Source organism: Castor canadensis, chromosome 5 (assembly GCF_047511655.1).
Source record: "Castor canadensis chromosome 5, mCasCan1.hap1v2, whole genome shotgun sequence".
NCBI lineage: Eukaryota > Metazoa > Chordata > Mammalia > Rodentia > Castoridae > Castor > Castor canadensis.
This window is the reverse complement of record NC_133390.1, coordinates 108,869,279-108,896,585: the sequence shown is the minus strand read 5'-3', so window position 1 is coordinate 108,896,585 and position 27,307 is coordinate 108,869,279. Positions and strand designations below refer to the sequence as shown.

Below are 27,307 nucleotides of genomic sequence, written 5' to 3'. Positions count from 1 at the left end.
ATTTTAAATATTTTTCTATAAGGAAGACCTTCAATTGAAATCTAGTATTTTTTTCTGACTGTCCAGTGCTATAAATAAACAATAAACCCACCTTATTCATGGACTTACTACATGTGCTTTTTACCAAGTGGAGTCAAAAAATAATAAATAGAATCAAAAGAAATTTCAAAAACAAAAATGTCAAATCCCTGTGCACTCACTCTGCAGCTCAGTGCATGTGGAGAGGCTGTCAGCCCATCCCTCAGTGTTGTCATTTGTGTTTACATTTGTGTTTTGCTGAGTGTTTCCCTGCTCTTAGTTTTGTGTAAATACTGTATGCCTCTCAAAAAGCAAATAGTGCCCCCAAAGCAAGGTAAAAGTTAATGTGATTAATTGCAGTAATGGTGGAAATTTGCGATTTGTTGAAAGATGATGTCTTTAGCAGAAGTTGGGCTGTGTTATGGGAAAGTGAACCAAGTATCTGCTGTACAGCTCTGAGCTCTAGACACCCTAAGCACATGCAGATTTTCCTCAGTGGCAGATGCCTTGGAACTACAGAGCCACGACCAAGGTCTACTGTCTGTACTCTGATACTCATTTTGTATTGCTGATTTGGAAAAGCCATGATATAAAAGCGATCTTGACTTTAAAATTAGACAGGCACCTAGTAGCAGCCTGTATATCAACCCACTTTATAGATTAAGAAATAGAGGCTTATAGATGAGAGGAAGACGCCAAAGGGAACATACCTAATAAGATCTGCCCTAAACAGATCTTTGATTCTTGGTCCAAGGTTCTTTCAACTCCAGAACCATCAAGATGACTAGATTGTAACTTTTGGACAGCATTCGTGTAACCTTCATACTTCCTTACTAATGTAACTGAATACTTACATAATTATATTACTATTGTAATTTAATACGTCATTGAAATGTAAAGTAGACAATGGATGATAACAGCTTTGTTTTGCAGTCCTATTCCTAGTTTGACCTAGTTGAAAAACCACAATTGTCCACCAGAGGTCACTTTGCTTCAATACGAGGGTTAGTCCCCTTCCCTAATCTATTAACCTGGTTTTAATCAACCTTAAGAAGTGAATAATAGCCTTTTTTTTTCTTTTTTTTATCGTCAGGGATTCTATATACCCCTTTAACTAAATGCACTTGTGTGGATATACACAGGTTATCAGAGGCACTTAAAGACGTTGAGGGATAAAGGGGAGGCAAGCCCCTCTTCTCTACACACACACACACACACACACACACACACACACACACACACACACACTCATACACGGTGCTACTTTGCGTTTGGCTCCTCTTGGAAATCTAGCATAATTTCATTAGGAAAGTGTGGTAGTTCTTGCAGATTTATACTACTTTTTAAAGCACTGCTTTCTCTAACTCCAAAGGCCAGAAAATGGAGGTTAAAAGAAATGGTCCTCAAACAAGGTCATAAATTAGAATGAAACCATGCGACTTCACCCAAATTTACCCATACGGCAGTTGCTGATTTTCCACAGCATGCACCTTTTGGCCTGCACTGGGCAGAAAAGCCACGGGGGGAGGCACAGAACTGTGTGCAGAAAACAAGTGCCTTGGCAGAGTCTGTGGAAACACAACCCACCTCATTATTGTGCAGGGAGGTCTGGGTTCCTAACGCAGTAGGCGTCAAGCTGTGTCTGCAGAAACCCAGGCTTGCAGGAGGTTTTTTTAGAGACTAATTTGCACCTATTATGAGCTGCTAAACACCTCGCCCTCAACCCCCCCCCAAAAAAATAAAACTGAAATTAAAGAGTGCTAAAATGTAAAAGTAGTTCAGAGTACATCTACAAATGGATTGCCTACAGCACTTGGGAGAAAAGTTGTCCTATAAAGCTGTATAGAAAGAACATAACATTTCAGCCCATAATGAAGCAGTTCTGTCCCATTATTATCTATGCAAGGTGTTTCTACCCTCTTTTTTGATATCAGTGTATTTATCTTGCCAGATAATCTTCTATGGCCTCAAATTGTTGACCATATATGTGGTGGTAGCTCTGTACTTGCCTTGCTGAAAAATAATCCATGTCTGTGCATGTCCAGGCAAGAAGACTTCCCCAAGCTGCCCAAGTGACCAGGATTGGGTCAGTGCCAGGTTAGGGTCAGGCACATCTGTTTGGCACAGCCTCCTCTTTCAGCCTAACAGTGGGTTGTGTAATGAAAAGTGACCACCAACACATCATATGAGGTCCTGCTACAAATGAATGACCCATTGTCTTTTCTTATGTTGTTTATAATAAGAAAATGTGAGCAATTGCTATTTATTATATGTAAATCAATTGTGAATAAGAGTCTTCCTACTTTACTTTGGAGCTTCTAGATATGTTTAGACATTGCAATGTAAGCTATAAAAGAATGGTTATCATTTTTAACTATTTATTTGTGTGAAATAGCACTCTTTTGACATGGTACAACCAAACAAAATATAAAAATAAGTGTAGCACTAGAAGTGGAATAAAACTGTAACTAACATCTATAAAATTCTATTTCAGATATTTTCATATAATGAAAGAGCCTCATATTGAGAGATATAATAGATAAATATAAATTTGAAGTCAGAATAATTTTATCCTTATAAAAACATTTTGGTCATGTTGCTTATAGGTTTTCATTTTAAAAATTCTAGTACTAAAAAGAAAACAAGAAAAATGACAGTCATTGATTCACATTAGTAGTTTTCTTTGGAAACTTTTTAATATAGCCTAAAATAGTAAGCATAAGTGTAACGAGGGTCAGAATAATCAAACTGTTAGCTGACCTATCAGAAACTACAGTCCAAAATTTGTTCATTAGCTCTTTTTTATCTTTGGAAGTAAAATTTGCATATAATGAAATGCACAAATCTTAAATGTTTTCCTCTGTGAATTTTGACAAGTGTGTTAGCCACGTAGTCAGTTCATACAACTTATGCCAGAAAGTTCTCTATGCCCCCTCCATGTCAGTTCCAGACCTCAGTTCCCTTTGAAACTGTGCTGAGATGGCCTTCTCACTACTGTTACTGTTGCAAACACTCCTTCATTCTGTTGCTGCTACTTAATGCAACTGAAAAAACAATCATCTCTTTCTGACTTAACAAGACAGTAGTTTGTATGGTTGCAGAAGTATGCATGTTAACCAGGAAATAAATACTATACTTTTTCTGCCTTTCAAACATACCTTGCTTAAATCTGGGTTTAGGTAAACCCACACTTCAACCTCACTTTTACCTTGTGACAGTTTTTTTACTTGAGCCTACTTTAGCTCAGAGGGAGAGTTCTTTTGCAAGTCTGATGAACCCTCATTTAGCCATTGTCTTGGTGTATTCAGGCCACTGAAACAAAACACCATCAACTGGGTGTTTTTTAAACAATAGAAATTGATTCTCACAGTTCTGGAGGCTGAGAAATGCAGGTCAGAGCACCGGCAGATTTGGTGTCTCCTGAGGGCTGCATCCAGGTTCACAGATGGCATCTTTTCCCAGTGTCCCTACATGGTAGAAAGGGCAAGGCAGTTTTGTGTGCATCTTTTTAAGTGCATGAATCCCATTCATGAGGGCTCTGCCTTCATGATCTAATATCCTCCCCGGGCCCCACTTCCTCATACCATCACTGGGGTCCAACAGTCAGACCATACCAGCAGTGTTTGATATGGAGCACACGCACCTGGTGTAAACCCAGAAAACCATCTTTCTTTCATCCTTTTCCTTATTTTGGTGCCTTTTTGTTGTTAATGGGCATATTGAAACTTTCTTAGGCCTTGGTTTCCTTATCTGGAAAACAAAAGTGTTGGATTAAGTGAGCTCTTGAAGTCCAATCTAAACATGAAACTCAATACTTTTGGGGGGTGGGCGTTGATACAGGATCTCACTGTGTGGTCCAGGCTGGCCTCGAATTCACAATCCTCCTACCCCAGCCTCCTGAGTGCTGGGATTCTGGACTTGTACTACCACATCCAGGCCAAAACTCAGTATTTCTAATGTGACAGAAAGCTGTAAAGACTTAAGAAGAGAATGTGCTGCATAGACTATGCTTAAAATAAAAATTTCATCAATATTTTATAGTAAAAAAATAACAAATATTAATATAGTTTAGCAAATTGTTCCAGCTTAAGTGTTCTTGGGACAGCTGATTTTTTGTTTAAGTTTTTTTTTCCACTGGCAAATCATAATTTAAATTATAACACAAAGTCCTTTCCAATGAATGGCTATAAAGAGAAGCCTGCTTGATCTATTCCTTTTTTTTCATCTTGTTTATAGCTCTTGGGTGAAGTTTTTGACAGAATTTGGGAGATAAGTGTCAGAAATCTGTTCTCCCCAGAGCCACCTCTGAGTCACTTCCAGTATTTATGGAACAGCAACTGTGAAGAGTGGGATCATGTTTAGGCTCTTTTTTTTAAACAACACTTGATAAACGGCTTTAGGAACTTATGTAATGATCCCAAAGCCTTCAGTTTTCAGAAGAGAGCAGAGTCCAGAAAGCGACTTTTGCAGCTTTGTACAGCCTGCAGGAATGTTCCCCAGACTCAAGGTTTGTGGACTGGCCAACATAACTGCTTCACTAATGCAGTCACTTGAATAAGGCCCCTGCAGCCTTTGAACCTAGAATGGCTCTGTCTTGGAAAGATGCGGGGGTCTCTACTAAACATGAGCCATGGGCTTCATCTTCTGAACTGCCTTGCAAAAGGGACTTTCTCTTTGGCCTACCTTTCCTGGCTGGTACTTAGGATGCCAGAGCCTTCATTTGACAGTTGATAATATGGCAAGTTTCTCCATACAGAAGTCTCTGGCTCCAATGGGGAAGGATGGGCTTTGGGGTGGGGGTGTTGTTTATTGTTACCTCTCCCTGAAATGTTTCTGTCTTCTTTCCTGCATCCTATACTAAGAAGACTCGTTGCCTTCCTACCCCAGGTTTCTGCTTCATCCATCTCTCATTGCCCTGCAGGCCAAAGAACAGGCCTAGAAAGTCCTGCCTGTGGTACAAGGCCCTCTTCTTTCTTACGCTTGACGGAAAAGGGCCAGGAGCTTCTGCAGGGGACATTTTCGCAGTTCTTCTCCCTGGAACCTGATGCTGAAATGGGAGCCTGTGGAACACCAGGAATTGAGCTCCCCCTCCCCCATCCCCACTTTTCATCGCCCTCATAGGAAGTGAAGTGAGTGTGCATTACTGAAGTTGAATTAAGGGAGCAGGCTCTGCTCCCGTTTCTTTGTCTTGTTTGTTTTTTGGTGGGCTGGAGTTTGAACTCAGGGCATCGCACTTGCAAAGCAAGTGATCTAACCATTTGAGCCACACCTCCAGTCTTTGAGTCTCAGAAAACAAAAATATAGAGCTATTTCTAAAACAGTTTTTCCCTTTCCCAGAAACAGAGAAGCTGTTATAAGATGTAAATTATATTACAAAATATTCATAACACAAACTCGCCATCTTTTAAGAAAATATCTGATAGAAAACCTTTCAAAAACCAGCTTCATGTCCCAGGCAAAAGGCACTTGTTTGTCTCTCTCTGCACCATACTGTGGTTATTGGTAAGAGGAAGAACTTTTGAGAGGACAGAGAGGTAGATATTAAAGTAGAAATGACCCAAGCCTTGTATGCACATGTGAATAATAAAACAAACAAACAAACAAAAATAATAAAGTAGCTTAAAACCGTATCCCTACTGATTTTTTAAAATTTGGTGGTTTGAATTTTTACCTCATGCCATCTATGTGCTCAGGGTACATAGAAAGAGGGGGGGGGAGCATTCTATTAAGAAAGAACAAAATGAATTGCCTGTAGAAACTGAGAAATACAGATAAGAAAATACTACTTTGTTGGTTTTTCTTTTCTTAATTTTCTGTCATTAATTAGCTCAAAGACTTTAAAAGCCCTTGTTCCTTTCTAAAAATCCTAAAGTTCTAGAATGGCCTTAGAAACCACTCAGAAATTGGCCCCAATTTTCTCCCGGAATCATACATGGTCCAATTTGTATTTCATTTGACTATCTTCAAGTGCAGCATTCCTCATTTCTGACTTAGGTAGGATCGTCTTTTTTAGGGATCACATGCGCAATATTTTGGTGTCAATATAGTCAAATCACAAGTCTTACTTTAAAAAAATTAGTTTTCATGCAAAGAACAAATGGTACTGACTTTAGTATCAATAAGCTTTCTCCCTAAAAATGACAGGAATAATTGTTCCATCTTATTTCTGTTTGACTTAAAGGCAGTTAAGAGCCAAAAATAAGTGAGGAATCTAAACACAATACAAAACGGTATTTATAAAAGAGAAAAGTTGATTAACACTTTTTAAAAACCTCACCACTGACAACCTCCTTTCCATGTCAGTATTCAGAACGGATTGCTTTCCCTTCGGCATGTGAAAAGTTCTGAAATGATCTCTAAGGCCTCTTTCTTTAATAAGCACCAAGCAAGCATCTGTAATGGGCAGGAAGGATGATGCTGGAGGCTGGGAACACCGTCCCCCTGCAACATTGATTTGTATCTGCCTGTCCCTCTCCCTCGCTGGCCCTTTTCTCTCTAATGAGGACTAGAATGTTTCCACATCAGTTAACTGCCTTCATAAAGCACCAGAAGGTCACACCAGCCCAGACTGATCCCTTTCTTTGTGCCTATAATATAATTGGCTGATTGTGCGGGTGATGAGCGCCCCCTCCCCCAGCCGGGTCCCAGCTCCCGGTTCCTGAGCCAGCGCCACTGGTTCCCGAGGACAGAGCGGCGCGGAGCGGCGGTGGCTGCGCTCGCCTTCGCGTCCCCGCGCAGGCGGTGCCACTGCGCAGGGTGATCGGCGACACAGCATCCATTTTAATCTGCGGGGAGCCGCTGCCCATCGCGCGTTCTCGCGCCCGGGAGGCTCTGCGCCCTCGCTCCGCCACGCAGCCTCGCCCCGCAGTCCTGCTTTGGGGTCTGCACCCTAGGATGCACTGAGATGGTACATCAGGAGAACTGCTCGTACCAGGTACGTCATCCTCCGGGAGAGGCCTCCTCTTCCAAAGCAGCAGGTTGCCTCCTTCCGGATTTTCAAGGGATTTTGCCATCTCTGGCTGGGCTCCGGGCCTTCATCGCAGACAGTATCTGAATTGTAATTAGGCGTTCTGGGGAGTAATGGGGCAGAAAATACTGCTTCCTTGGCCTTTAAAGCATGTGTGAAAGCCACAGAGGTGATCTGTGCGTTACATATTCGGTATGTCTGCAAATAAGAGCAACTGCTTTGAACTGTAATTGAATTTAAGGGGGTTCAGAGGAAAATCTGCTTGGATAACATTGACAAATGCGACTTTTGCTCATTGCCATGAATGGGAATTAATTCTTATCCAGTTTTTAGGATTGCCTTGAAGAAAATTGTGTAAATGGAAATCCTAAGTGACGATTGCAGAATTTTTGAGAAGTCAACCAGGGGACACTTGACATTTGAAGTTGCACTTGTATGTCTTCAGGAACTTTTTATTTATTTATTTATTTATTAACTAGTATGTTGTTTTAAATGGTTAGTAGGAATTAAGATACCAATATGCATTGGAAACTCCACATCGAAAAATTTTAATAACACATGTTCATCTATCTGTGTGCTAATTTGCTATGGGGGAGTTATGAATTAAAGCACTTAGACAATTTCAAAAGATCATTCCCAGAGTGTTTATTAATGGCTTGCTTACAACTCGGATTGTTGAGGCAACATTGAATGTATCCTCCTGGTAAACAGACAGCAAGAATGTTCTCAGAGAAATTGCTCTGTGCAGTTGCAGGCATGATTCGGCATGATTCATCCCAGTCCTGGATAGCTGATATTGGGATATTACTCAACTGACTCGAGTTTAGAAATTCTAAGAGACCAATTCTCTGACTTAACAATGCCTCTTCCTTGTGTGAGGTAGGTTACCTGAGACAAGCAGGTGTTTCTCAGAAGGTCAGATTTCACAGTGCAAAATGTATGCAGGCAGAACACATTTCACTAGACTCAAGGCAGTGGTTTCTAGCTAAGTAAAACATGCCTATAAGATAGATTATATCGTTTTTCTCTGCTTAATAATTGGAGTTTTATAATTATAGGCTCATTTTATAGTATTTTCCTTTTATGGGACACTTAGGCACATAGATCTAAATGTTGAGATCTGTGCTTCACAGGAATTCTTTCCATGACAAAGAGGGCAGAGATGCTGAGAAAACAGCCACAAGTCACTTCCACATAATACAGCACTTCAGGGTAGGGAATGTCACCATCCTTGAGAACCTAGTCTGTGGGTGGCCTGTGACTACACGTGATGAAATTACTATCATATTAAAATAGTTCTTCTCTCTTTTCAGAGAAGTTACATAGCTTATGCTACTGTAAGATTATTCCCTGTGTCTTTTCATCTTGGAGTTTGTGAAAAGATGGAGTTCAGCACATCTTACTGAACGCGAAGTCATTGTTTTGGGAGGGTGAATAATTGGCCAAATATCAGCAATTTCATCTGGAGAGGAGGGGCTACATTAGCCAAATGCATTTTCTAAAGGAAGACAAATCGATTTTATTTTATGTGAACTGCAGTATATCACAGTGACATTGTTTAATAGTTTTGAAATCTTTATTACTTATTTCCACAATAAAATTAAGGGTGTTGGGTGATAATACTACTTAAAAGAGTCTGCCTCACCATGGGGCTTGTAATAGACCTATCTTCATGTGTGTGCTTCTGAAAAGCCCTTCTTCAAGAAGTGAAGCAAGAACAGAAACATGAGCCAGGAAGCCAAGTCTTAATACTGCTTAGAAACTGAGTTCCACACCCACTCAACTGGCTTCAGAAAAGGTGGCTGTAGATGCTGAGCATGGTGCTTTCTCAGCTGCTAGTTGCATCAACTATTTGATATTTTTCAGAAACTTCCCCCTTTTTTGACTAGGGCTTCTTTCTTTCTTTTTTTTTAAGAATGATGATGCAGTGATTTAAAAATATTCCTTAGGTTAGCATTTTTAGTGAGTTGATAGAATTTCTTTCCCCCCACAAATGATGCATACCACGGTCTCTGAAGAAGTCTCTAATGGAGAAGACATGAATGGGACTTCTCAGGCTGAAATTGTGTGCCCAGGTTGGTGTATATGTACAGATTTATCATCATCACCATTGTAGAAATAATGTCTTTCTGACTGGTCTGTCCGTCCCTGCCCTTCCCATAGTCTGTTTTCACCACAGTATCCCAGGTAAGCTTTTAAACCTAAGTCAGATCATATCTCTCATCCCATTTTTGAACGTTTTTCACCCAACTCAGAGAAGGAACCCAGGTCTTCACAGCAGCTCCCTGCTGTCTCCTCCCACAGCCCTCCCCCAACTCTGCCTGGGGGCCCTGCTGTTCCCTCTGCCTGGCATGCACTCCCCCTCTAGCAGCCCCCAAACCCCAGGGGGTTGCCAGATTTAACAAACAGCCTGCAGTGTTTGGGACATACTTATGTGTTAAAACTGTTCACATTTATTTACATCCAACTGAGCATCCTGGCTTTCCTTGGCCAGCCTACAGCTCACTCTCACTTTCTTCAGGCCTTTGCTTAGTGTCACTTCTTGGGGAGACCTTCTCTAGTCTTACCCAATAAGCTTTTGGTTCCCTAGTTCTATCTCAGTATTTCTATTGCACTTCCCTAATGTATTTTTATGCTTAGCATTTAACACCGTCTATCATAATATATATTTTACTTAACTATGTGCCTGTTTTCTGTCTCCCTTGCTCCATGTAAGGTCCATGAGGACAGGGATTTTTATCTTTGTACCTTCTGGTTAGAGTAGGTCCTCAGGTAACATGGGTGGCTATGCCTACCTACTATGTATAAAATTGACCAAGGAAAAAGACATTGCACACATGGGGCTCCTTCCCATTAGCCTGCAGTTTTCATGGAGAGGGATGCATGCTTATCCCTTGGTTCATAGTTAGTCTTCTCATCTGTGAAACTGGGGTTTTCCAGTTAACATCCTGGCAGGAGAGTTTCCAGAGCCAACTTTCTGCACAAAGAGGCCAGCTACCTAGCTTCTGTCATCATTTCTTTGAGCCACATCAAGCATTGAGTAAGATTTGTTAAGTGGTTTTCACTTCTTTTCCCAGTGGTTTCTTGCTAATATGTAATGTTAAACTTGAATCTTGTCTATTGCTTCTCCAAATAGGTGATTGTGTTGAAACAAAGGGATTCACTGCACCCACGAGCTTCAACATCCCCATTGGAGCCAGTGTTTGGAAGCGCTGTGCTCTGAGCAACGTAAGCCATGGAAGAGTGAACAGAGGAACTCTAGTGGCTAGTGTTGTTTTGTCTTTAAGGGTCCCTCGTTGTCATCATGTTCAAATACTTTTCTCCCTCACAGCATCCACAGGAGCAGACTGAAATCTGCTGTCATTTTCGGTCATAGCCCTGTTAAAAGAGAGAGCTATCAACCTCCATTTTCCAGTCCAGTCTTGGGAAGAAGCCAACATCTTTAGGAAAGAACCTTACCCACAGCTTCAAGCCTGGCAGCCTTCTAAAGGCCAAATTCCTCTGAATGGCCTCTGATAGACAGCTTAGAATTATTGTTAACTTGTAAGCACAAGTTCAGGTCAAAGGGTCCATTTTGCTTAAAAACTCCCAAATATTTTCCCCCTTCTTCAGTTTTGTTTTAGAGTATGTACGTATGTAAAAACAATGACATGCTTTCATCCCTTTCATCTTGCTATCGCCGAAGCAATCCACAGATAGAGATCACACCCTCACATTCTTTGCTACTGTGGGAAGGGGGACATGAAAGAGAAAAGGCAAAATGGTATATGAATGACTCTCATCTTTTCTGTCTTTTGGGAGCGTAGAGTCTCTTCAGACACGCACCTGGTCACAAGAAGCAGGTCAGAGATCTTTAGTGCTTCCCCATGTACCTCAGGATAAATTCCAGACCCATTGTGTGGTACTTGAGGCCTGGCGGGAGATCTGAGCCCTCCAGACCCCAGACTCCAGGCTCCTGCTCCCCCATTGCCATCAGTTCTTTTTCTTTGCTGATACCTCCGGCTTCCATGCCTCCCACCCACACACCACCTGCTTCTCCCACTGCAGGCTAAGGCAGCTTTCAAAGCTCAAATGCCACCTCCTGCAGAGAACTACGTGTGCCTCATCCCCACCTCCCAGACCCCCTACCCCTTGTCAAAATTCCTCCTTCTCAGCATCCTTCTGTTAGAATCTTTTACACTATGGACACATTGGTCCGTCTGTCCCTTTAGACAAGTCTTCTTGAAGACAAGAGCCTCGTTTTAGTTTCCATAAGCCCCTGCCTTACTCATGGAATATGTGTTCAGTAAATGTTTTTGAGTTGAATTGTATTTTTGGCAATTGGTGCTGAAGGATCTGAGTTTCCCATCACAACCCAGAGAGAAACTCCGGTCTACGCAGTACAACAGGGAATTGGCAAAGGTGACCCAGCAGTATAGGTACCTGACTTCCAAACCTCAGTTGCCAGCCTTTAAAAAACCTCATGTGTCAGAATGGGGAGGATGCAGTCAAGTACAAGATAAATGAATCAAAGGGATGCTAAGATATCCCAGCCTTCCCAGTGATAATGCAGTAAGAAAACACCCCATGCCTACCTCTTCACCCCAAGAATTTTGCCAAGAGGAAGCTGTTGACCTATCCCCAAGTGCCTTTTCAAATTATCTATAGTTAGTTGAGGCAAGTACTCATCCCCAAGATGTCTTCCTTGATACACGGAATTTTGCAATATTTTATTACATCCTTTTACTACATAGAGGGATGATTTTCTGCCTCATGGAATACCAGATTTTTCTGTGGCAAAATATTTCAACCCAATGGACGTGTCATGCCCAGCACATAAAATAAAGGATATCCAGTTTGGATCTCCAGTGATAAAACTAAAGAGTTTATCAGTTTAAGTGGTTCATCAAGATATCCTAAAATTCTTGTAAGAGAAAGCAGCCCTTCATCCCAGATTCTAGTAAGTCATTTAATGATTAACAAAGGAAGGAATTATAGCCTGTCCCCATCGAAGCCAGACCAAGGGAGGGTCTGTTCCTCAATTCCTTCTTCCTGTGAAGGAGAAAACAAGGCTCCAAACTTGAATTCGTGTAAGATTCTGCCCAGTGTAAACCTGGTTTAATCCACAGCATATATCTGTAAAATCTTGGGTAACACATCACAATTTTGCAACGGAAGTTCAGCACTACAGAGTCATATCCCCTTGTTTATTTATATTCTCATACCAAGGGAAATCTGAAATCCTGATGTACTTAATAGTCCCCTGTGCACCACACAGAAGCATGAGAAACTACTAAGCTCCCTGAAATATAAAGTAATTTAACAAAACTGCTTGAATTCAAAAGAAAGCAACCATCAGAGGAGCCTGGTAGCACCCAGGGAGGGAGACCCGGTCCCTCAGAGGAACATAATGAGGTCCCATCTGAAGCTGCAGTGACCCTCACAGTGACTGCAGATGAGGGTCTTGTTCTTAGTTTTTAGTTGAGCAGAGAGATTTACAACCATGGTCCTCAATCTTTTTGATGTGACATGGGCAAGCGTTTGACATTGGCTGCTTCCAACACTGCCACCTCCCCCACCCACACTCCTAATGTCATTTTAATGTTTTAACCTACACTGAAAAGTCCATTTAAAAAACACCTGCAAATTTTCAAGCTATCAGAATACCTTAATTGAGAAGCAAAGCAAATGTAGATGAACTTTACACAGAAGAGAAATTGATTTGAAAAGAGATTATAAATCTAGCCCGTGGGATGGGGACCTCAAGGTTGAAGGGAAGGGTGCGGGAAACTGAGGGTTAATCAGATGAGATGGTTTCCACCTATGACTAGCAAAGGCTTTTGACAGTGCATAAGTGATTTCCCAGTAATGCGGACAGTGTTCTCAGAGTCAATAATTTCCACCAGTGGCCGATAATGGTCATTTAAAAGCATTAGCTCACGTGAGCGATGTGCTTTGCAGTTCAGAGCAGAGCTTGACAGGAAATTGAAGCTCTTGCTGCCAGCCCTTGAATTTCAGGGTGAGGGGTGGGAAGAGGCGCTTTCAGCCTCAGGGATTCTAAGTGGCTACGCGCTCGGTTCCTAGGGGAGAAGTGAGCAGCTGGGCCTAGCAGTTCATTTTAGAGAGGGCAGCAGCAAAGGAGGGACCTGGGATGGTTCCCTGGAGGAAGGACACCCGTGGCTGTTATCACCCTGTTTGTATAGCTACTGCAAAACCACCCAGCTGTACTTTCTGCTCATTCTGCCAAGGTGGCATTTGATTTTGTTTCATCTTTTCTTGTATTCATTTGGATTTGTTGGAAATGAAATTAATTACAGTGTTGATCCCAAACATCTAAAATCAGGGTCTTGCCACACTGCCTGGAAGTATGGTCTGAACTAGATAACAGTTTATAATGAATTTTTTTTTTTAGTTCTCAAGCAGTGCTTCTGAAATTTAAGGTACATTTAAAAACAAACAAAAAAAAAATTCTGGAGATCTCTTCTTAAAATTGCAATTTCTGACCAAGCATGGTTGTACATAACTGTAATCCCAACTACTTGGAAGATGGAGGTAGGAGGATCATGGTTTGAAGCCAGCCTGGGCAAAAGTTATCGAGACCCTATCTGAGAAACAAGCCCAGTGTGGTAGCACTCACCTGTGGTCCCAGCTGCTGAGGAGATGAAGTAGTAGAATTAGGGCTCCAGGCTGACCCCAGGCAAAAGCACGAGACCCTATCTATAAAACAAATTAAAAACAAAAGGACTAAGGGCATGGTTTAAATGGTGGAGCACTTGCTTAGCAAGAACAAGGTCATGAGTTCAATCCCAAAGACTACCAAAAAATAAAAACAAACAAACAAAACAACTTCCGATCAGGGTGGTGTGAAGTGATACCTGAGCATTTTGCATTCCTAGAAAGCCCTAGGCTCTGCTGATGGTCAGGTCTGAGAATACACTTTGAGTAGCAAAACTCAAGAACTTCAGAGATCAGTCCTGTCACACATGGTAGGAAAGTAGCTACCACTTCAAGCCAGCACAGGCTATCCTGAGAGCGCTGGCAGCTTGGTCTGGAAAGGGTTCAGGCTGGGAACCTTCTTTGGGGAGGTGCAGAGTAACTTCCCCACTCTTGCAGACACCCCTTGAGCCCTCGCACCAGTCCTCTTGAGCTGCGTGACCTGTCTGTGTGTCGTTCTCACAGAGAGTCCGCTATGATGAGCAGGTCAGCGGGGTGGGGGAGTGCAAAGGTAGTCCTCATTGCTGTTCTTTGCTTGGGAAATGTCCATTTTGAATTTTAAAGTTCCTGCCTACAAAAGAGGAGATATGAATGTATGTGTATATATAATAATGAATGTATATATATGTGTGCCTGTGTGTATAGCTAATGTATTATCAGTGTATCTGTTATTTCATGTATATGTCCATAATTAGTAATGAGAGTTAAGGTTTTTCCCCTCTCTCTTTTTTTTGGCTGTCCTGGGATTTGAACTCAAGGCCTCCTACTTGCTAGGCAAGAGCTCTACTACTTGAGCCACACCTCCAGCCCTTTTTCCTTTAGTTTTTTATTTTTCAGGTCTCACTCTTTTGTCTGCGCTGGCCTTAGACTGTGATCATCCTACCTCTGCCTCCCGCATAGCAGGAATTACTGGTGTGCACCATCATGCCTGGATTGTTTTTTGAGATAGGGTCTTGCTAACTTTCTTTTTTAGCCTGGGCTAGCCTTGACCTGCATTTCTCCTATTCCCCACCTTCCATGTAGCTGGGATTACAGACATGTTCCACCAGGCCTGATCTAGGTTTTCTCATTTTAACTAGATACTTAAGCCCAGTTAAAATTACGGTAAAAAGATGTTAGAACTTAGTCTTAGAGTTTTGTGGATCATACTGAGCCTTGTAATCTCTAAATTTTTATGAGTCCATTCATGCTAGTTGTTGATTATAGGTTGCTAAGTGGCTGAGGATGCTAAACCACGCAAGAGACTGAACCTGGTATAGTGGCTAAACTTAAGCAGCATGACGTGGGTAGAAACCAGTTCATCCATGGTAGCATTGCTACTACTGCAGAAAACAGCCACTTTTCATATCCCCAGAGCTTTTTAGACCCTCACCTATAAGATCTACAGGGTCCTTGGGCTTCTGTCATAGAGCTTTCCTGAGAAGCTGTCCTGGGGGTTGGGTGACAGGCAGTTGCAGCATTCTGAGGTCAGGGGAGCCTCCCTGGACGCAGGGCAGACCCATTTTTACTCTTGATACATAGGCAAGGCCCACTGAAGATCCCAGCTCACAAGCACTAATGCAAGCCATTAGCATTTCTCACTGTGGACAGCTTCTAGAGGAAACACTGTGAACAACACATTCCACATATTCACTCAACAGCTCTTCACTGTCCACTTACCATGGGCAAGGCAGTGTTCTCGATGCTGTGGGGTAAATAAAATGAATAAACACAAATCTTGACCCCTTAGCAAACAGCCTGAAACTATATAATGGCTGTTAGAAAGAAGCCACTGTGGCACTAACAGCCCTGTGGTAAAGTAGAAAGAAAAATCCAGCCTCCAGCATGCCAGGTCATGAGTGCAGAACTTTCATTTCTTGAGGCATTGTCAGTGAGGCACACATGGCATTTGTGGGGGGTTCCAGATGTGCAGTGGAGGAACCATTTTACTGACATTGTTATATAGGAACACTGCCTGATTTCTCTGCGTTGCACCCTAATTTTTAAAAAACTACGCTTGCTGATTTTATTGTGCATAATTGTTTCTCACGGGGGCAGTCTAGCGCATCCATTTGCAGAGTGGGCCACAGAGGCAGAAGACTCAGGTTCAGATTGGGACCAGATCATTGCCTGGCTGCCATGCCTTGGCCAAGTTACTTACCTCTTGCTCAGCTATATAAAATGCAACTAAAAAGATACTATTATAAAATAATAGTTTTTCAGGGAAACTGTCAATCCTCTCCAGGATCGAAGACATGTAGGAAGGACATATAAAGTGCCTGACGCATAGCAGCCCCTCAGGAAAGGGTGGCTGTTATGCGTTGTCATGGTTTTATGTTATGTAAGAGGGCACGTACTTCTTCATTTTAGCTAATGGCACACGGAGTGACACTAGGGATACTCCTGCCTGCAGACGGGGGACCCCCATGTACAGTGAGGGTCCTGGGGTCTAAAAGAGCAAGACAGGGAAATCTCAGCAAGGGAGAAGCCCTGCCAAACTGGGGGTGTGTCTCAAGAGATGAGCTTATCACTGTGATGCCTGACAACTGTGTGATTGGAGCTGAGCTGGGGGTGGGGTGAGGATAGAATGGGGGGATTTAGATTTGGATCAGGGATGGCAAAGGAAAACATTTGCTGAATAGATCTAGGGCCACCACAAACTATGCGGAGACACATTTATACCACAAGTCCTCCACAAATTGATTTATTTAAAAAAATTATGAAGGGAAATAAGTGGACTTCTGAAGGTGGGCATGCCAGCAGAAGTTCAGGTGCTTCAGTGGTTTTTCCTGCAAACTTTTTCTTTTTGAAATAATAATGGGTATTTTTTTAGTTTTTGGCAGTAGTAATTTGATAATGATGTGCGTGTGTATGCAATTCTGTTTGTCTGCTTCTTATACCAAAACATCCTCCAGCTCTGGGCCTTTTCCCTCACTGTATGTAAAGCTGTAAACAAAACCAGAAGCCATGGGAAAATGGTGAAGAGAGCAACAGAAAAGAATGTTCGCTTTTGTGAAAAAGCCCGCCACTGGCTGAATTTAAAGAAAAGTTGATGGATCTTTTTCTCTTGCCTATATTAATAGAACAAAGCACTGCTCCTGGGGCAGAGGGGTCCTTCCCTGGGTTGAAAATCAGTTTCAGTCCCTTGCTGGGGCTCCTACCAGAAGACGAAACTTTCACATCTGATTTTAAGAAGTGATCGGTTATGGGAAGGGGGAGGCAAGCATTTGTCTTCTAGGTCAGCCTATAAATGATACTGTTTTCATTTTGTCATGGGACACCAGCTTTCAGCTCTCTAGTGACGTCTGTGAAGCTGAAGTTTTTGCTTCTATTTTTATCCTGTATAACCTACCCGGTTCAGAATAAGATCACTCCTTTCCCTTACAGACCCCCAGTCCACACTCAGTCCTTTTAACTATGGAGTTGAGTCAGCTGGTTGAAGCTTAGTGCCTCTCTTCCTTTATTGGGAACAGGAAAGGTGCTGTGAGAGGAATCTGGGTGGGATCGTTCAGGAGAAGGTGACAGCAGATGGTGGGAAGGCTGAGTGAGACTCAGAGCAGGCAGCTGCCCAGTGCCCAGAGAGAAACAAACCAGGGAGACCGGGTGGGGCAGTGTCTCTGGGACAGGGAGGGCAAGGCCACCACAGCCGGACACAGACGCTTAGCTGGCTCTCTGTGTCAGCAGAAGCATTAGCCAGGGTGCTGGGCAACTGGCACTTGAGCCCGTTAGGATTCATGGGAGGTTATTTCTTAAGTGAAATTCTGAAGAGTTCAAGGATGAATTTGGACAGCGATGGAATGGATGACATCAGCAGCCAAGAATCCCCATTGGGTATGGAGGGGAATTATAAAAAGGTAAGGGGGAGAACTCTTTTGTTTATAAACAATTGAGCCATTTTTCTCACTGGGAGAAAGATCGCCCTTGAGGAATGGTCAAATTCCACACCTCATGAGTAGCCTTGCCAAAATATAGTCAGGAAAACTAAGTGTACAGAATCAAATGTGTTAAGCTAGTAGGGTTCTTTCTGCTTTTTCCAGCTTATGCTCATATTAATATGTTATAGTAGTAACTAAAAATACATGTTATTGTCCCAAAGTTGAAAATTTCAATTCTGCATTTCATTGTAATGGGATCATCTTTAAATTACTGACATATATTGACAGTTTATCTGAGGCAGTTACTAGAATGTTAACCTAACTTTCTATGTTTGACACTTTTAACAGTTGAAAAGTACAAAGTTTTACAAAGAAGTTTGAGTTTTTAAAAAATTGGTATAATATCTCCTAATTCTCTGCTTGCCTTTTCTTTTGACAGTCAGTAAATATATTTTGGGGATGTTTTATGTGTACTTGTCTAGTAGTAACAGACCCAACTAAAAATAGCGTTAGTTATATGGGTGAGGTCATGAGATCAAGCTACAAGTATATGCTTGTCTGTCCACAGAAGGCTAAACACAGACCGTCCTTCCCCTCTTATTATCGGCCAGAAGTCAAGGGTGGTTCATAACAGCCTAACATGAAGAATAAGGGCTCGTCCATGGTGGACCTGGAAATGAATTTTCCCTCAGAGGCAACTGTCAGTTAATGCAGCCTGATAGAACAGTAAAATTCACTGCTAAATTTTTAATTTAATCAAATATGTCATTAGCTTTTTTCCCAGACTGAGCTATGGAAAGAAGGTTCTATTCTTACCTTAAATATAGAAATGTAAAATTTGGTCGTGTATATCTCATATGCATGTACATGGTTGAGCGGATCTCAAGTACGTACGTTATTTATTAGGGCAATTCACAATAAATTATGTTCTTTCTCCAGAAGATGAAATATAAACATGTAAGAGAGGTCAGGGGCCTGCCATATTGCCCTGTACATTTTCATCCTCTGTGATCTCCAAGAAGGCAGTGAGTGCCCATGGTGATAAGCTTGCAGAGTCCTGAAACCTTAACACTCCTCAGATGTCCAACCCCCTTGCTGGCAGTGGGTTTGAAAAAGACATTTGGGACACTGTGCCACCAGTCAGATCACTTGTCCAGTCCTGCAAAGCAAGTGCACAGTTCTCGTATTTCCTCTGTTTTGAGTGCCAAAGACCTGATTTTCTCTGTCAACCCATTTTTCAGATTGGAAGGTACAGATCAGTTCACACTGAGCAAAAATGGAAGACATGCCATTGCTAATGCATTAACAATGAAGTCTGGTTGCTGTGGCTTTATGCTACTTAGAAATGGGGAGAAAACCCAGATGCCTGGAATAGGTGAGGTTTGATAAGCCAGCAACCTGACACACTGCCTGGAAAGCTAAGGCTCAGGGAATTTCAAAACATACACAAGAACACAACAGGCGTGCATGGTGTAACCTGTTATCTAACAGGGTTGATGGAAACAGTACCTGACAGGTTAGTACAAAGAACCACCAGGTGAAACTTCTAGAATGCTCAGATAGTGGTATGCAAACATGAAAGTCATACTCTTGTTCCTTCAGTTTTCCAGCTGCCTTTCTTAGGCAAGTGTTTTCGTATTTCTGGTTACTATGAAGGCTTCATTATGCTTGGAAAAAAAACACAAGCTGTAATTTCATTAAGAGCTTCTAGTGAAACAGGGCGTCACAGCTTTTTTTTTTTTTTTTTTTTTGCATATAAACCTTACAAAAACAGTTACCTCATATAAAAATCACTTTACCTAATTAGAATCTTCCTTTTCTAAGTTTTTTTCCTCTAATGTTTTTACCCTTTGGTTGGCTAAGTAGAAAATTAAATTAGATGCCATAAAAAAACCGCCCTGTGGGCTTTTTGATCTTGCATTCATCAGTAAAATGTATTTGAGCCCATGTCTCTAATGTACATATATTTTATTCAAAAATTATACTCATTCACTATTGTAAAAATATATGTCTAAAACGTATACACAAATAGATATTTTAAACAACAAAATGTTTATAGATAAAGACAAAAATTCTTACTATTTCTTCATTCACTTCCTGTGTATTCTTACCTGACTTGGAGGTCAGTAGTCAAGAACAATTGGAAAATTGGTATACCCAGGTGCGATACAACTCCCAGGACCAGCTGTCCTAATAAAAACCACATGCGTATAGGGATTGTTTTGCAGGGTTGTTTTAAAGTCAGACAAACAGCCTTCAGGGGGAAAGGTCACTCTACAAAGGCTAAAATTAGATTCCACCAAGGCAGAGGAAGGAAAAGATTATGCATCTGTTCCTTTTCCTTGGGGGGTGGCTCTGCTTGTAAGAAAGATGTTTCAATAAAGACCTCTAGTTTATTCAATAATAATAGTGAAACTGTACTCAACAGAAACCGATCGCAGTAGTTAGGAAGGAAGGTGGAGTTCATGACAACATCTGGGGAGGGTGGGCATTGGGCTTACTGCTTACTGGTTCTGCTGTGAGCAACTTCTATTCCCTGGTAAAGAGCCACATGGCTGGTCAGCTTCAGGACCAAGGTGGCCTTTGGCATAGGAGCCAATGTCTTCATTCATTCCGTTATTCACCAAGAGCCTCCTTGTTCCTGGCATTGTGTGCTAGGCCAGGAACACAGGAGAGAGACTGGGCCTTCTCTCTGGAAGCTTACAGACCAGGTAGGAGGCGAAGATGCAAAATCCACTGTGTGGAAGTGGTGCTGCCTGCAAGAGTGTCTGGATAGCCAGTGTGGATTTCCAAAATTTATACCCTAAGTTGTCCCAAGGCAGGGGACTCCCCTATTCCAGATAACGCTGATGGAGAGAGAGAAAAGGAAATCAGCAACACTTAATGTAGCATGAGGCATAAGACTGGCTCCAACTCCTGTTCCCAGGCTACCATGTGCAGAGTAAGGGAGCCATCCACGTGCACTAGGAGGTGCATGGTGCCGGGACCAGACAAACCTGCTTGCCTGGCTTTGTTCTGCAGAGGTGCTGTTTCTGGTGTCTAGAGTGCATCCAATTACAGTGAAAGATTAGGGAGGACCCCATGAAAAAATTAAAAGGCTGGAAGGAACAATATTTAAAGTGAAGCCACAGCTGCGCCTCATGTTTTTTTAAAAGGTAAATGGAAATGACTGCTGGAGATAGACTGCAATAAACAGGAGCACAGAATGCCAGCTGCCATTCCAGTCAAGTGTGCTGCCCTCCCCACACAATTACCAAGGAAAAGCACCGTCGACCTCCATTAACCTTCACGTCCTGTCTGTGAGGATGAATACGCTTGAAGAACAATGTTAAGTCACCAGAGCCTGGAGCCTTGGCCCACCTCTGCCACCTGGGGATCATCTCTTCCACATGCCAGGCCAGGATCTTTTCTTCAAAGGGAGGGGTTGGCTGGTCCTCTTAGCTATACGTATAGGAAACCTCTGGGCTCGTGGTTCAGGGATCTTTCCATCTTATTGCCACACTTTGCCACACCTCAGTTGGCCACCATTAGCATGGTCGGGGATGGTGTTTTCAGGTAACTAGGTTTCCCGGTTAAATACCAAGTAGGCGGTGAAATTTATTCTTTTCCTCCAGTCACACCTACACATGTACACACACACACACACACACACACACCCCTTTCCATGTCATGGGCACCCTCCTCAGCTTCTCCACTGAGCCCACTTTGCCTTCTCATTAGTTTTCTTAGGCTTTCAGCTCTCATTTTTGTGTATGTGGTTGACTTTTAAAAACTGAGCTATAATTCTGATACATGAGTCATCATTTTCAAGTATACCCATTAGCCAGCCATGGTGATACATGTCAGTAATCCCAGCACTTGGGAGACTGAGGCAGGAGGATCCTAAGTTCAAGACCAGCATGGGCTACATAGCAAGACCCCATCTCAAAAAAAAAAAAACAACAAAGAAGGAGGGGAAGAAGAGAAAGGAGGAGGAGGAGGGGGAAGGGAAGAAGGAGGAGGAAGAAGAAGAAGAAGAAGGACGAGAAGGAGGAAGAAGGAGAGGAGGAGGAAGACGAAAAAGGAGGAGGAGGAGGAGGAAGAAGAGGAAGAAGAAGGATGATGAGGAGGAAGACGAGGAGGAGAAGGAAGAAGAAGAAGAAAGAATAAGAAGAAGAATGAGGAGGAGGAGGAGGAGGAAGAAGAGGAAGAGGAGGAAGAAGAAGTAGAGGAGGAGGAGAAGGAAGAAGAAGAAGGATGAGGAGGAAGAAGAAGAGGAGGAGGAGAAGGAAGAAGAAAGAGTAAGAAGAAGAATGAGGAGGAGGAGGAGGAAGAGAAGGAAGAATAGGAGGAAGAAGAAGAAGAGGAGGAGGAGAAGGACGAAGAAGAAGAAGAATGAAGAGTGAAGAAGAAGAAGAAGAAAGAAGAAAGGAAGCCCATCTTCTGGTGGTGTTTAGTGTATTCACAAGCTTATGCAAACTACCATCTAATTCCAGAACATTTCATCACCTCAAAAAAAACCTCTGTACCCACTGTCAGTCACTCCACATCCTCCCTTCTGTTAGCCTCCAACAACCATCAATTTACTTTCTGTTTTTATGGTTTTCCTGTTCCAGGTATTTCTGGTTCTTTTCTCTCTCTCTCTCTCTCTCTCTCTCTCTCTCTCTCTCTCTCTCTCTCTCTCTCTCTCCTCTCTTTCACTCTTCACATTACCTGCCTTATCTACTCCTTGCTTTTAATGTTATACCAGCTGCCATTCAGTAAGTCCTCTCTGTGTACTAGATACTTTCCAAGCACTTTCTATATAATATTTTATTCAATCACTAAAGCAACCTAAAAGATAGATATTATTATCCCATCTCCCCCAAGAAGAAACTAGGGCTCAAAGAGTTTCAGTAATTTGCCCTAGTGTCAGAGTCAAGACATCACCTAGGGTCTTCTCAATCCTGAGTCCCTGCCCCCAGCTCCCACACTACCCTGCCTGTTTTCTGGTCACACGTCTGTGACCAGCTCTCCCAGATCCTAAGTCCACCCTGACATGGCTTAAGGACACCAGCTTCCTGGCAGTTGATTAAGGCTGTTTTGTAACCATGCAGTAAGTGCTTTGGGCCGTTGTGTTCCTGACAGTGATACTGAATGACTGTGATGGGTTTACAGGCTTCTAAAATGGCACCTGTTAAAAATAGAGCTGCCAGATAACACTGTCCTGTGTTAAAAAGTAGTCTCCACAGGCAGTCACTTGAGAACTAGAAGTGAGATCAGGATGCTCCTAGCAGTGTGTGTTTCGGATATACTGTCCATAAAACAGGAAAACCATTTTGTTTTCATCCTTTTAGGATTTGATGCTGAAACACTTCTGCTACAATGGTCATCCTTGTGGAGTACACTGTGGATTCCTTCCTCTACCTTCGCCAAAGTTCCCATTCTAAGAAGCTACTGAACTTTGACCCTAAGTGTTTGTTCAGTACCTTTGCTCTACCCTTTAATAATTAGAATGTTTCTGCACAGCAGCACTTTCCATTTGCCTGCTTCTGTTTATTCACTTTTTTTGTGGGTGGTACTAGGGTTTGGACTCAGAGCCTGCTGTGCCAATTGAGCCACTCCACCAGCCCTTGCCTGCTTCTGTTTCGATTGCCTTCTTGTAGCATGAAAAGAAGGGAATATCGTCACACTGTTCAAAACCATCCTCACAGATCCACAAATGTAAACCAACACCTCCATCCTCTCTGGCATCCCAGTACTTTGGATGACAGCATTCTCAGGTAAAACAGATGAGCCACAGCGTCTGTCCTTCCCCTTTGGTGTCCCTCACAGACTTTAGGTATCCAAGGCCAACTCTCGTGAGTACTGGTCTGGAATTTCAATGACATTTCAGGAAACCTGCATTTGGTAGCTTATCATGACCATTGTGGAATATGTAGTGCAAGTATCTACAATGGAAAATGTCAGAAATACAAAATGAAAAGAAAGTGTTCACACTTAATATCCATTCAGTGATATAATGGAAAGATACTATGTCATTTAACTATTATTTCCACTACTAATTTAAAAAGTACTTCCCTGGGGATAAAATAAGATGCAAGATCTTGAAATAACCCGAATGGCACAAGTGTTTATGTACTTGACTTTGAAAAGCATTTATGTTCTCCTGGAATGCTGTTTTCATATTCTATCTTGTGACAGATCCCTGGTTTATCTCAGCAAGAAAATCATTAGAAGGTGTCAGTATTTGGGCTTTCTTTTTGCTTTTTTTATTTGAAAGAAAATGAATAAAATTTCCCTAGTGAACATATAAATGCTCTTATTTCTGGTTGCTAATGTTTAAAAGCCTCAGATTCCCCCACACTAGAATGTTGCATGTAATTGTTAAAATACAGCTGCTTCCTAGCAGAGGAAAGAAACAAGAGTGACCACGGTTTCTACAGGAAGAGTACTTTTCCTCAGAGACCTCCAGATTCCTGGCTGCATCCCCTGGTGAGTGTTGCAGTGGTGATGATGCCAGATATTGCTAGGCAATAGATTGCACTGAGCAAGGGGACCATTAATTGCTTCAAAACAGGCATCCTGGCAGAGGCCAGACTGCTGCAAATGCAATCCACCTGGCTCCAGAGGCTGGGCATGCCACATGGAGCAGATGTGTGCTCAGAAAAAGAAGAATCAGCCCTGTGCATGAGCCAGCAGAATCGTCAGCAGCTGGGAGCTTGTTAGAAATGCATACTCTTGGCTCCAGCCCACACCTTCAGACACAGAAAAGTAGCCTGCGCTTTTACAAGTCCTCCAAGTGATGGTCACACACAATCTCATTTGATACTACCAATTTAACGAAACATGCGTCAGAGAGGGTCTCTCTCTCTCTCTCTCTCTCTCTCTCTCTCTCTCTCTCTCTCTCTCTCTCTCTCTCTCTCTCCCTCCCCCTGTGTGTGTGTGTGTGTGTGTGTGTGTGTGTGTGTGTACGTTCTGGGCCATGGGAACCAGTATATTCATCCGCTTCTGGTCTGTTGCAGCCCATGGTCCTCAGGATATTTTTCCTCAATGGCACATCGTTTTTCTTGATACCATTGGTGAAAAGTATAGGCATCCCTTGGTGTCCATGGGACTTGGGTTCCAGGACCCCCCACAGATAACAAAACCTGGGGAGATTGAAGCCTTTTAAATAAAGTGGTGTAACTTTTGTGTAGAACCTACACACATCCCTTTAGATATTTTAACATCTTTACCTGCAGTACTTGGAACAATGTAGTTGCTGTGTAAACTGTTGCTGTGAGTTTTGTTCAGGGAATAATGGCAAGGGGGAAAGTCTACCTGATCAATTGAGATGCAGTGTTTTGTGAGTCTTTTCAATGCACCTTTGGTTGAATCCGTGGATGTGGAACTTGTGCATGTGCCCTTGCATTAACAAGCAGTTCCTCAGGTCTGTAACACCAGTGTAGAAGATGGGGAAAGGCAGCCAAGGCCTGTTAGACTTCTTGACACCTCCCCTAGCTTGTCGGAAATGCAGCTCAGGCCTGCCTCTGCAGCAGAGTCTGTACCCTGACCAGATTCCACGGTGACTCGCCTACAGCCTCTGAGAAGCACTGAACTGGGTAACAATTTAGCAGTGCAAAAAAGAGAGTGCTCAAAGTGGTATCTGCAGGAGCACGTAGTGGATTGAATACTGAAGGCAGAAAGCAGGTTCACCCAACATAGATAGCCCTTTCAGGACGGCTAGAAAGTCGGAAGGATTCCGCTGCTCTTGGTCCTGAGCACCAAGGCCTTTAAGCTTAGGTTTAGAGTGTAATTTCCCAGTGTGTGTTTCTGAAAACATCATGTGTCAAATGAACTTTGGAAATGGAGAAAATACCCCTCCCTCCCTTGTACATTTCATAATTCACATAAAAGCTAGGTGGTCCCTGCTTCAGAGACACCATGATGCTGGCAGCAAGATGAAGTGGGCTGGAGGCAAGAAGGCAGAACCAGAGGAAGGGATGCCAGAGTGATAAATGTGTGTGAGGGACGGACACCCATTCTGGGTTCTGAAAATAGCATGGACAGAAAGGACTTGGGGACAGACTGGACTTGGAGAGGGACAACATCTACCCAGGGAGAATATTTTGCTTTTTATTTCCTTTACTGAACACCCCACTCTTCATAGCAAGTTTGGGGAAATTGCAGAATGGTGGCACTCCGGGAAAAGTTGAGCATTGTGTTTAGGGTCTACAACTGTTCTGTGGTCTATGCTCTGAAATCATAGCTTTTGTGGTGCCCTTGAAAGTCATTGTGAACCTTATCTACTCAGCCACAGGGGGTGGCAGTAAGGAATTCAGTGACAGGTGAGGACAGAGCTGCCTGGGGCTGAATGAGGGTTAATTTCTAAGCACATTTTCACTGTCGTGTTGGTCTTAAATAGCTTTTCTGTCTCATGGTGACGACCCACTATTCCTCACTTGCCCTTTGGCTTTCTGCTAGCAGAAACATCAGTTTTAGATGTTTTAATTTTGTTTTATGAGGGTGATTCCCAAGGCTGTTTTAGAAGTGGACATGACTCCAGTGTCCGTATGTGCATCCAAACAGTGTCTTGTGGAGTCAGCTCTGCCTTTCCCTGTATGTCTACCTCTTGCTCATGGAGCGTCTCTGGACACTGGAGATTGGAAGATATAACTGCCCTGCAGGCATAATTCTTTAGAGAACAGAAGGTTTTTGAAAACACACTCTCTCTCTCTCTCTCTCTCTCTCTCTCTCTGAATTTCTCTCTCTCTCTCTCTCTCTCTCTCTCTCTCTCTCTCTTTCTCTCTCTCTCTCTCTCTTTCTTTCTCTCTCTCTCTCTCTCTCTCTCTCTCTCTCTCTCTCTCTCTTTCTCTCATCAGCAACCAAAAGGACATTAGGTTCCAATTGTTGAGTTTTTACAGAAGAACCTATATTTTACCTGTCACCTGAGTCATAGTTACTTGAAACATTAGGAATCACATTTGTTCCAAAAGGAAGATTGAGCAGTGGTGATGGGAAGAGTGGCTCTGAAGGGAAGATCCTTGTGAATATTTCCTGTTGTGATACTTCATGGTAAATAATGCTTGTCCTTGTCCTTGTCTGAGAAAGTTTCAGGCCGATCTTAGGGAAGAAGTAAGTCTATAAATTTTTAGTCTCACATTTATCTCCAACATGGTGTCCACCACTCTTATTAGCCTGAATAACTTACTCTTTGATGTAGAAGAGCAGAAATCCTTTCCAATTCTTTCTGGAATCAGAAAGCATTGGACTTGAACCCTACCTCTTCTACCTGACAGTAAGGTAACCTTTCATCACCTTCAGATTCCTCATCTTCAAAGCAGAAATTAGTGAAAGACTCTCCATTTATAGAAGACTTACATTACATTAGCATGTAACTTACATGCTAAGTATGTTACATAAATTCTCTTATTTAATCCTCCAACATCAAGTGAGATCCTTTACCTCTAGACTGAGAAGAACCTTCCAAGCACAAAAGCCATCAGCAATATGATAGAGGAAGCAAGCTATTGACTTAACCACAAAACACAGTTAAAAGTCAAAAGGATAATTTTAACTTTTGGATCTTTGTGGAAAATAAGCAAAGGAGAAATAAGTAATTTAGAGGGAAGAAGATACAGTAATAAAAATCACTTAAAATATCTGCTCCCACTGATAAATCAAAGAAATTGAAATAAAGACTACTACTTTGTGCCTATCAAATTAAAGACAACCACATTTTTTTCAAGTGCAAATGTGCTATGTTAGCCAGCATGTAGAGAAGGCAGCCACTTTACATTGCTGGTGGGCATGTGAACTGGAACAGCTTTTCTCT

At 42.4% G+C, this 27,307-nt stretch overlaps 1 protein-coding gene and 1 long non-coding RNA gene across 10 annotated transcripts in view; one reads left to right on the top strand and one right to left on the bottom strand.

Annotated features, from left to right (window-relative positions):
- Schip1 (schwannomin interacting protein 1) overlaps positions 1–27,307 on the top strand; it is a 708,363-nt gene that overhangs the window by 650,443 nt on the left and 30,613 nt on the right. Inside the window, exons 1-2 of one of the 9 annotated variants that reach the window (XM_074073895.1) lie at positions 23,008–23,273; positions 23,889–23,985. The exons of 4 other annotated variants lie outside the window; for them this stretch is intronic. In XM_074073895.1, coding sequence (XP_073929996.1) covers positions 23,158–23,273; positions 23,889–23,985 — 213 coding nt within the window. In that variant the 5' untranslated portion in view covers positions 23,008–23,157. Of the gene's footprint in view, positions 1–6,698; positions 6,953–17,011; positions 17,512–23,007; positions 23,274–23,888; positions 23,986–27,307 lie in introns of those variants that run through there. 4 more of the 9 variants (XM_074073897.1, XM_074073896.1, XM_020172686.2 and 1 more) reach the window with 4 other exon arrangements.
- Positions 8,925–19,759, bottom strand: LOC141423303 (uncharacterized). The gene is made up of 3 exons (XR_012448052.1): positions 19,644–19,759; positions 13,602–13,681; positions 8,925–10,363 (listed from the first exon to the last, which is right to left on the bottom strand). It is a non-coding gene; the product is annotated as an uncharacterized lncRNA (long non-coding RNA).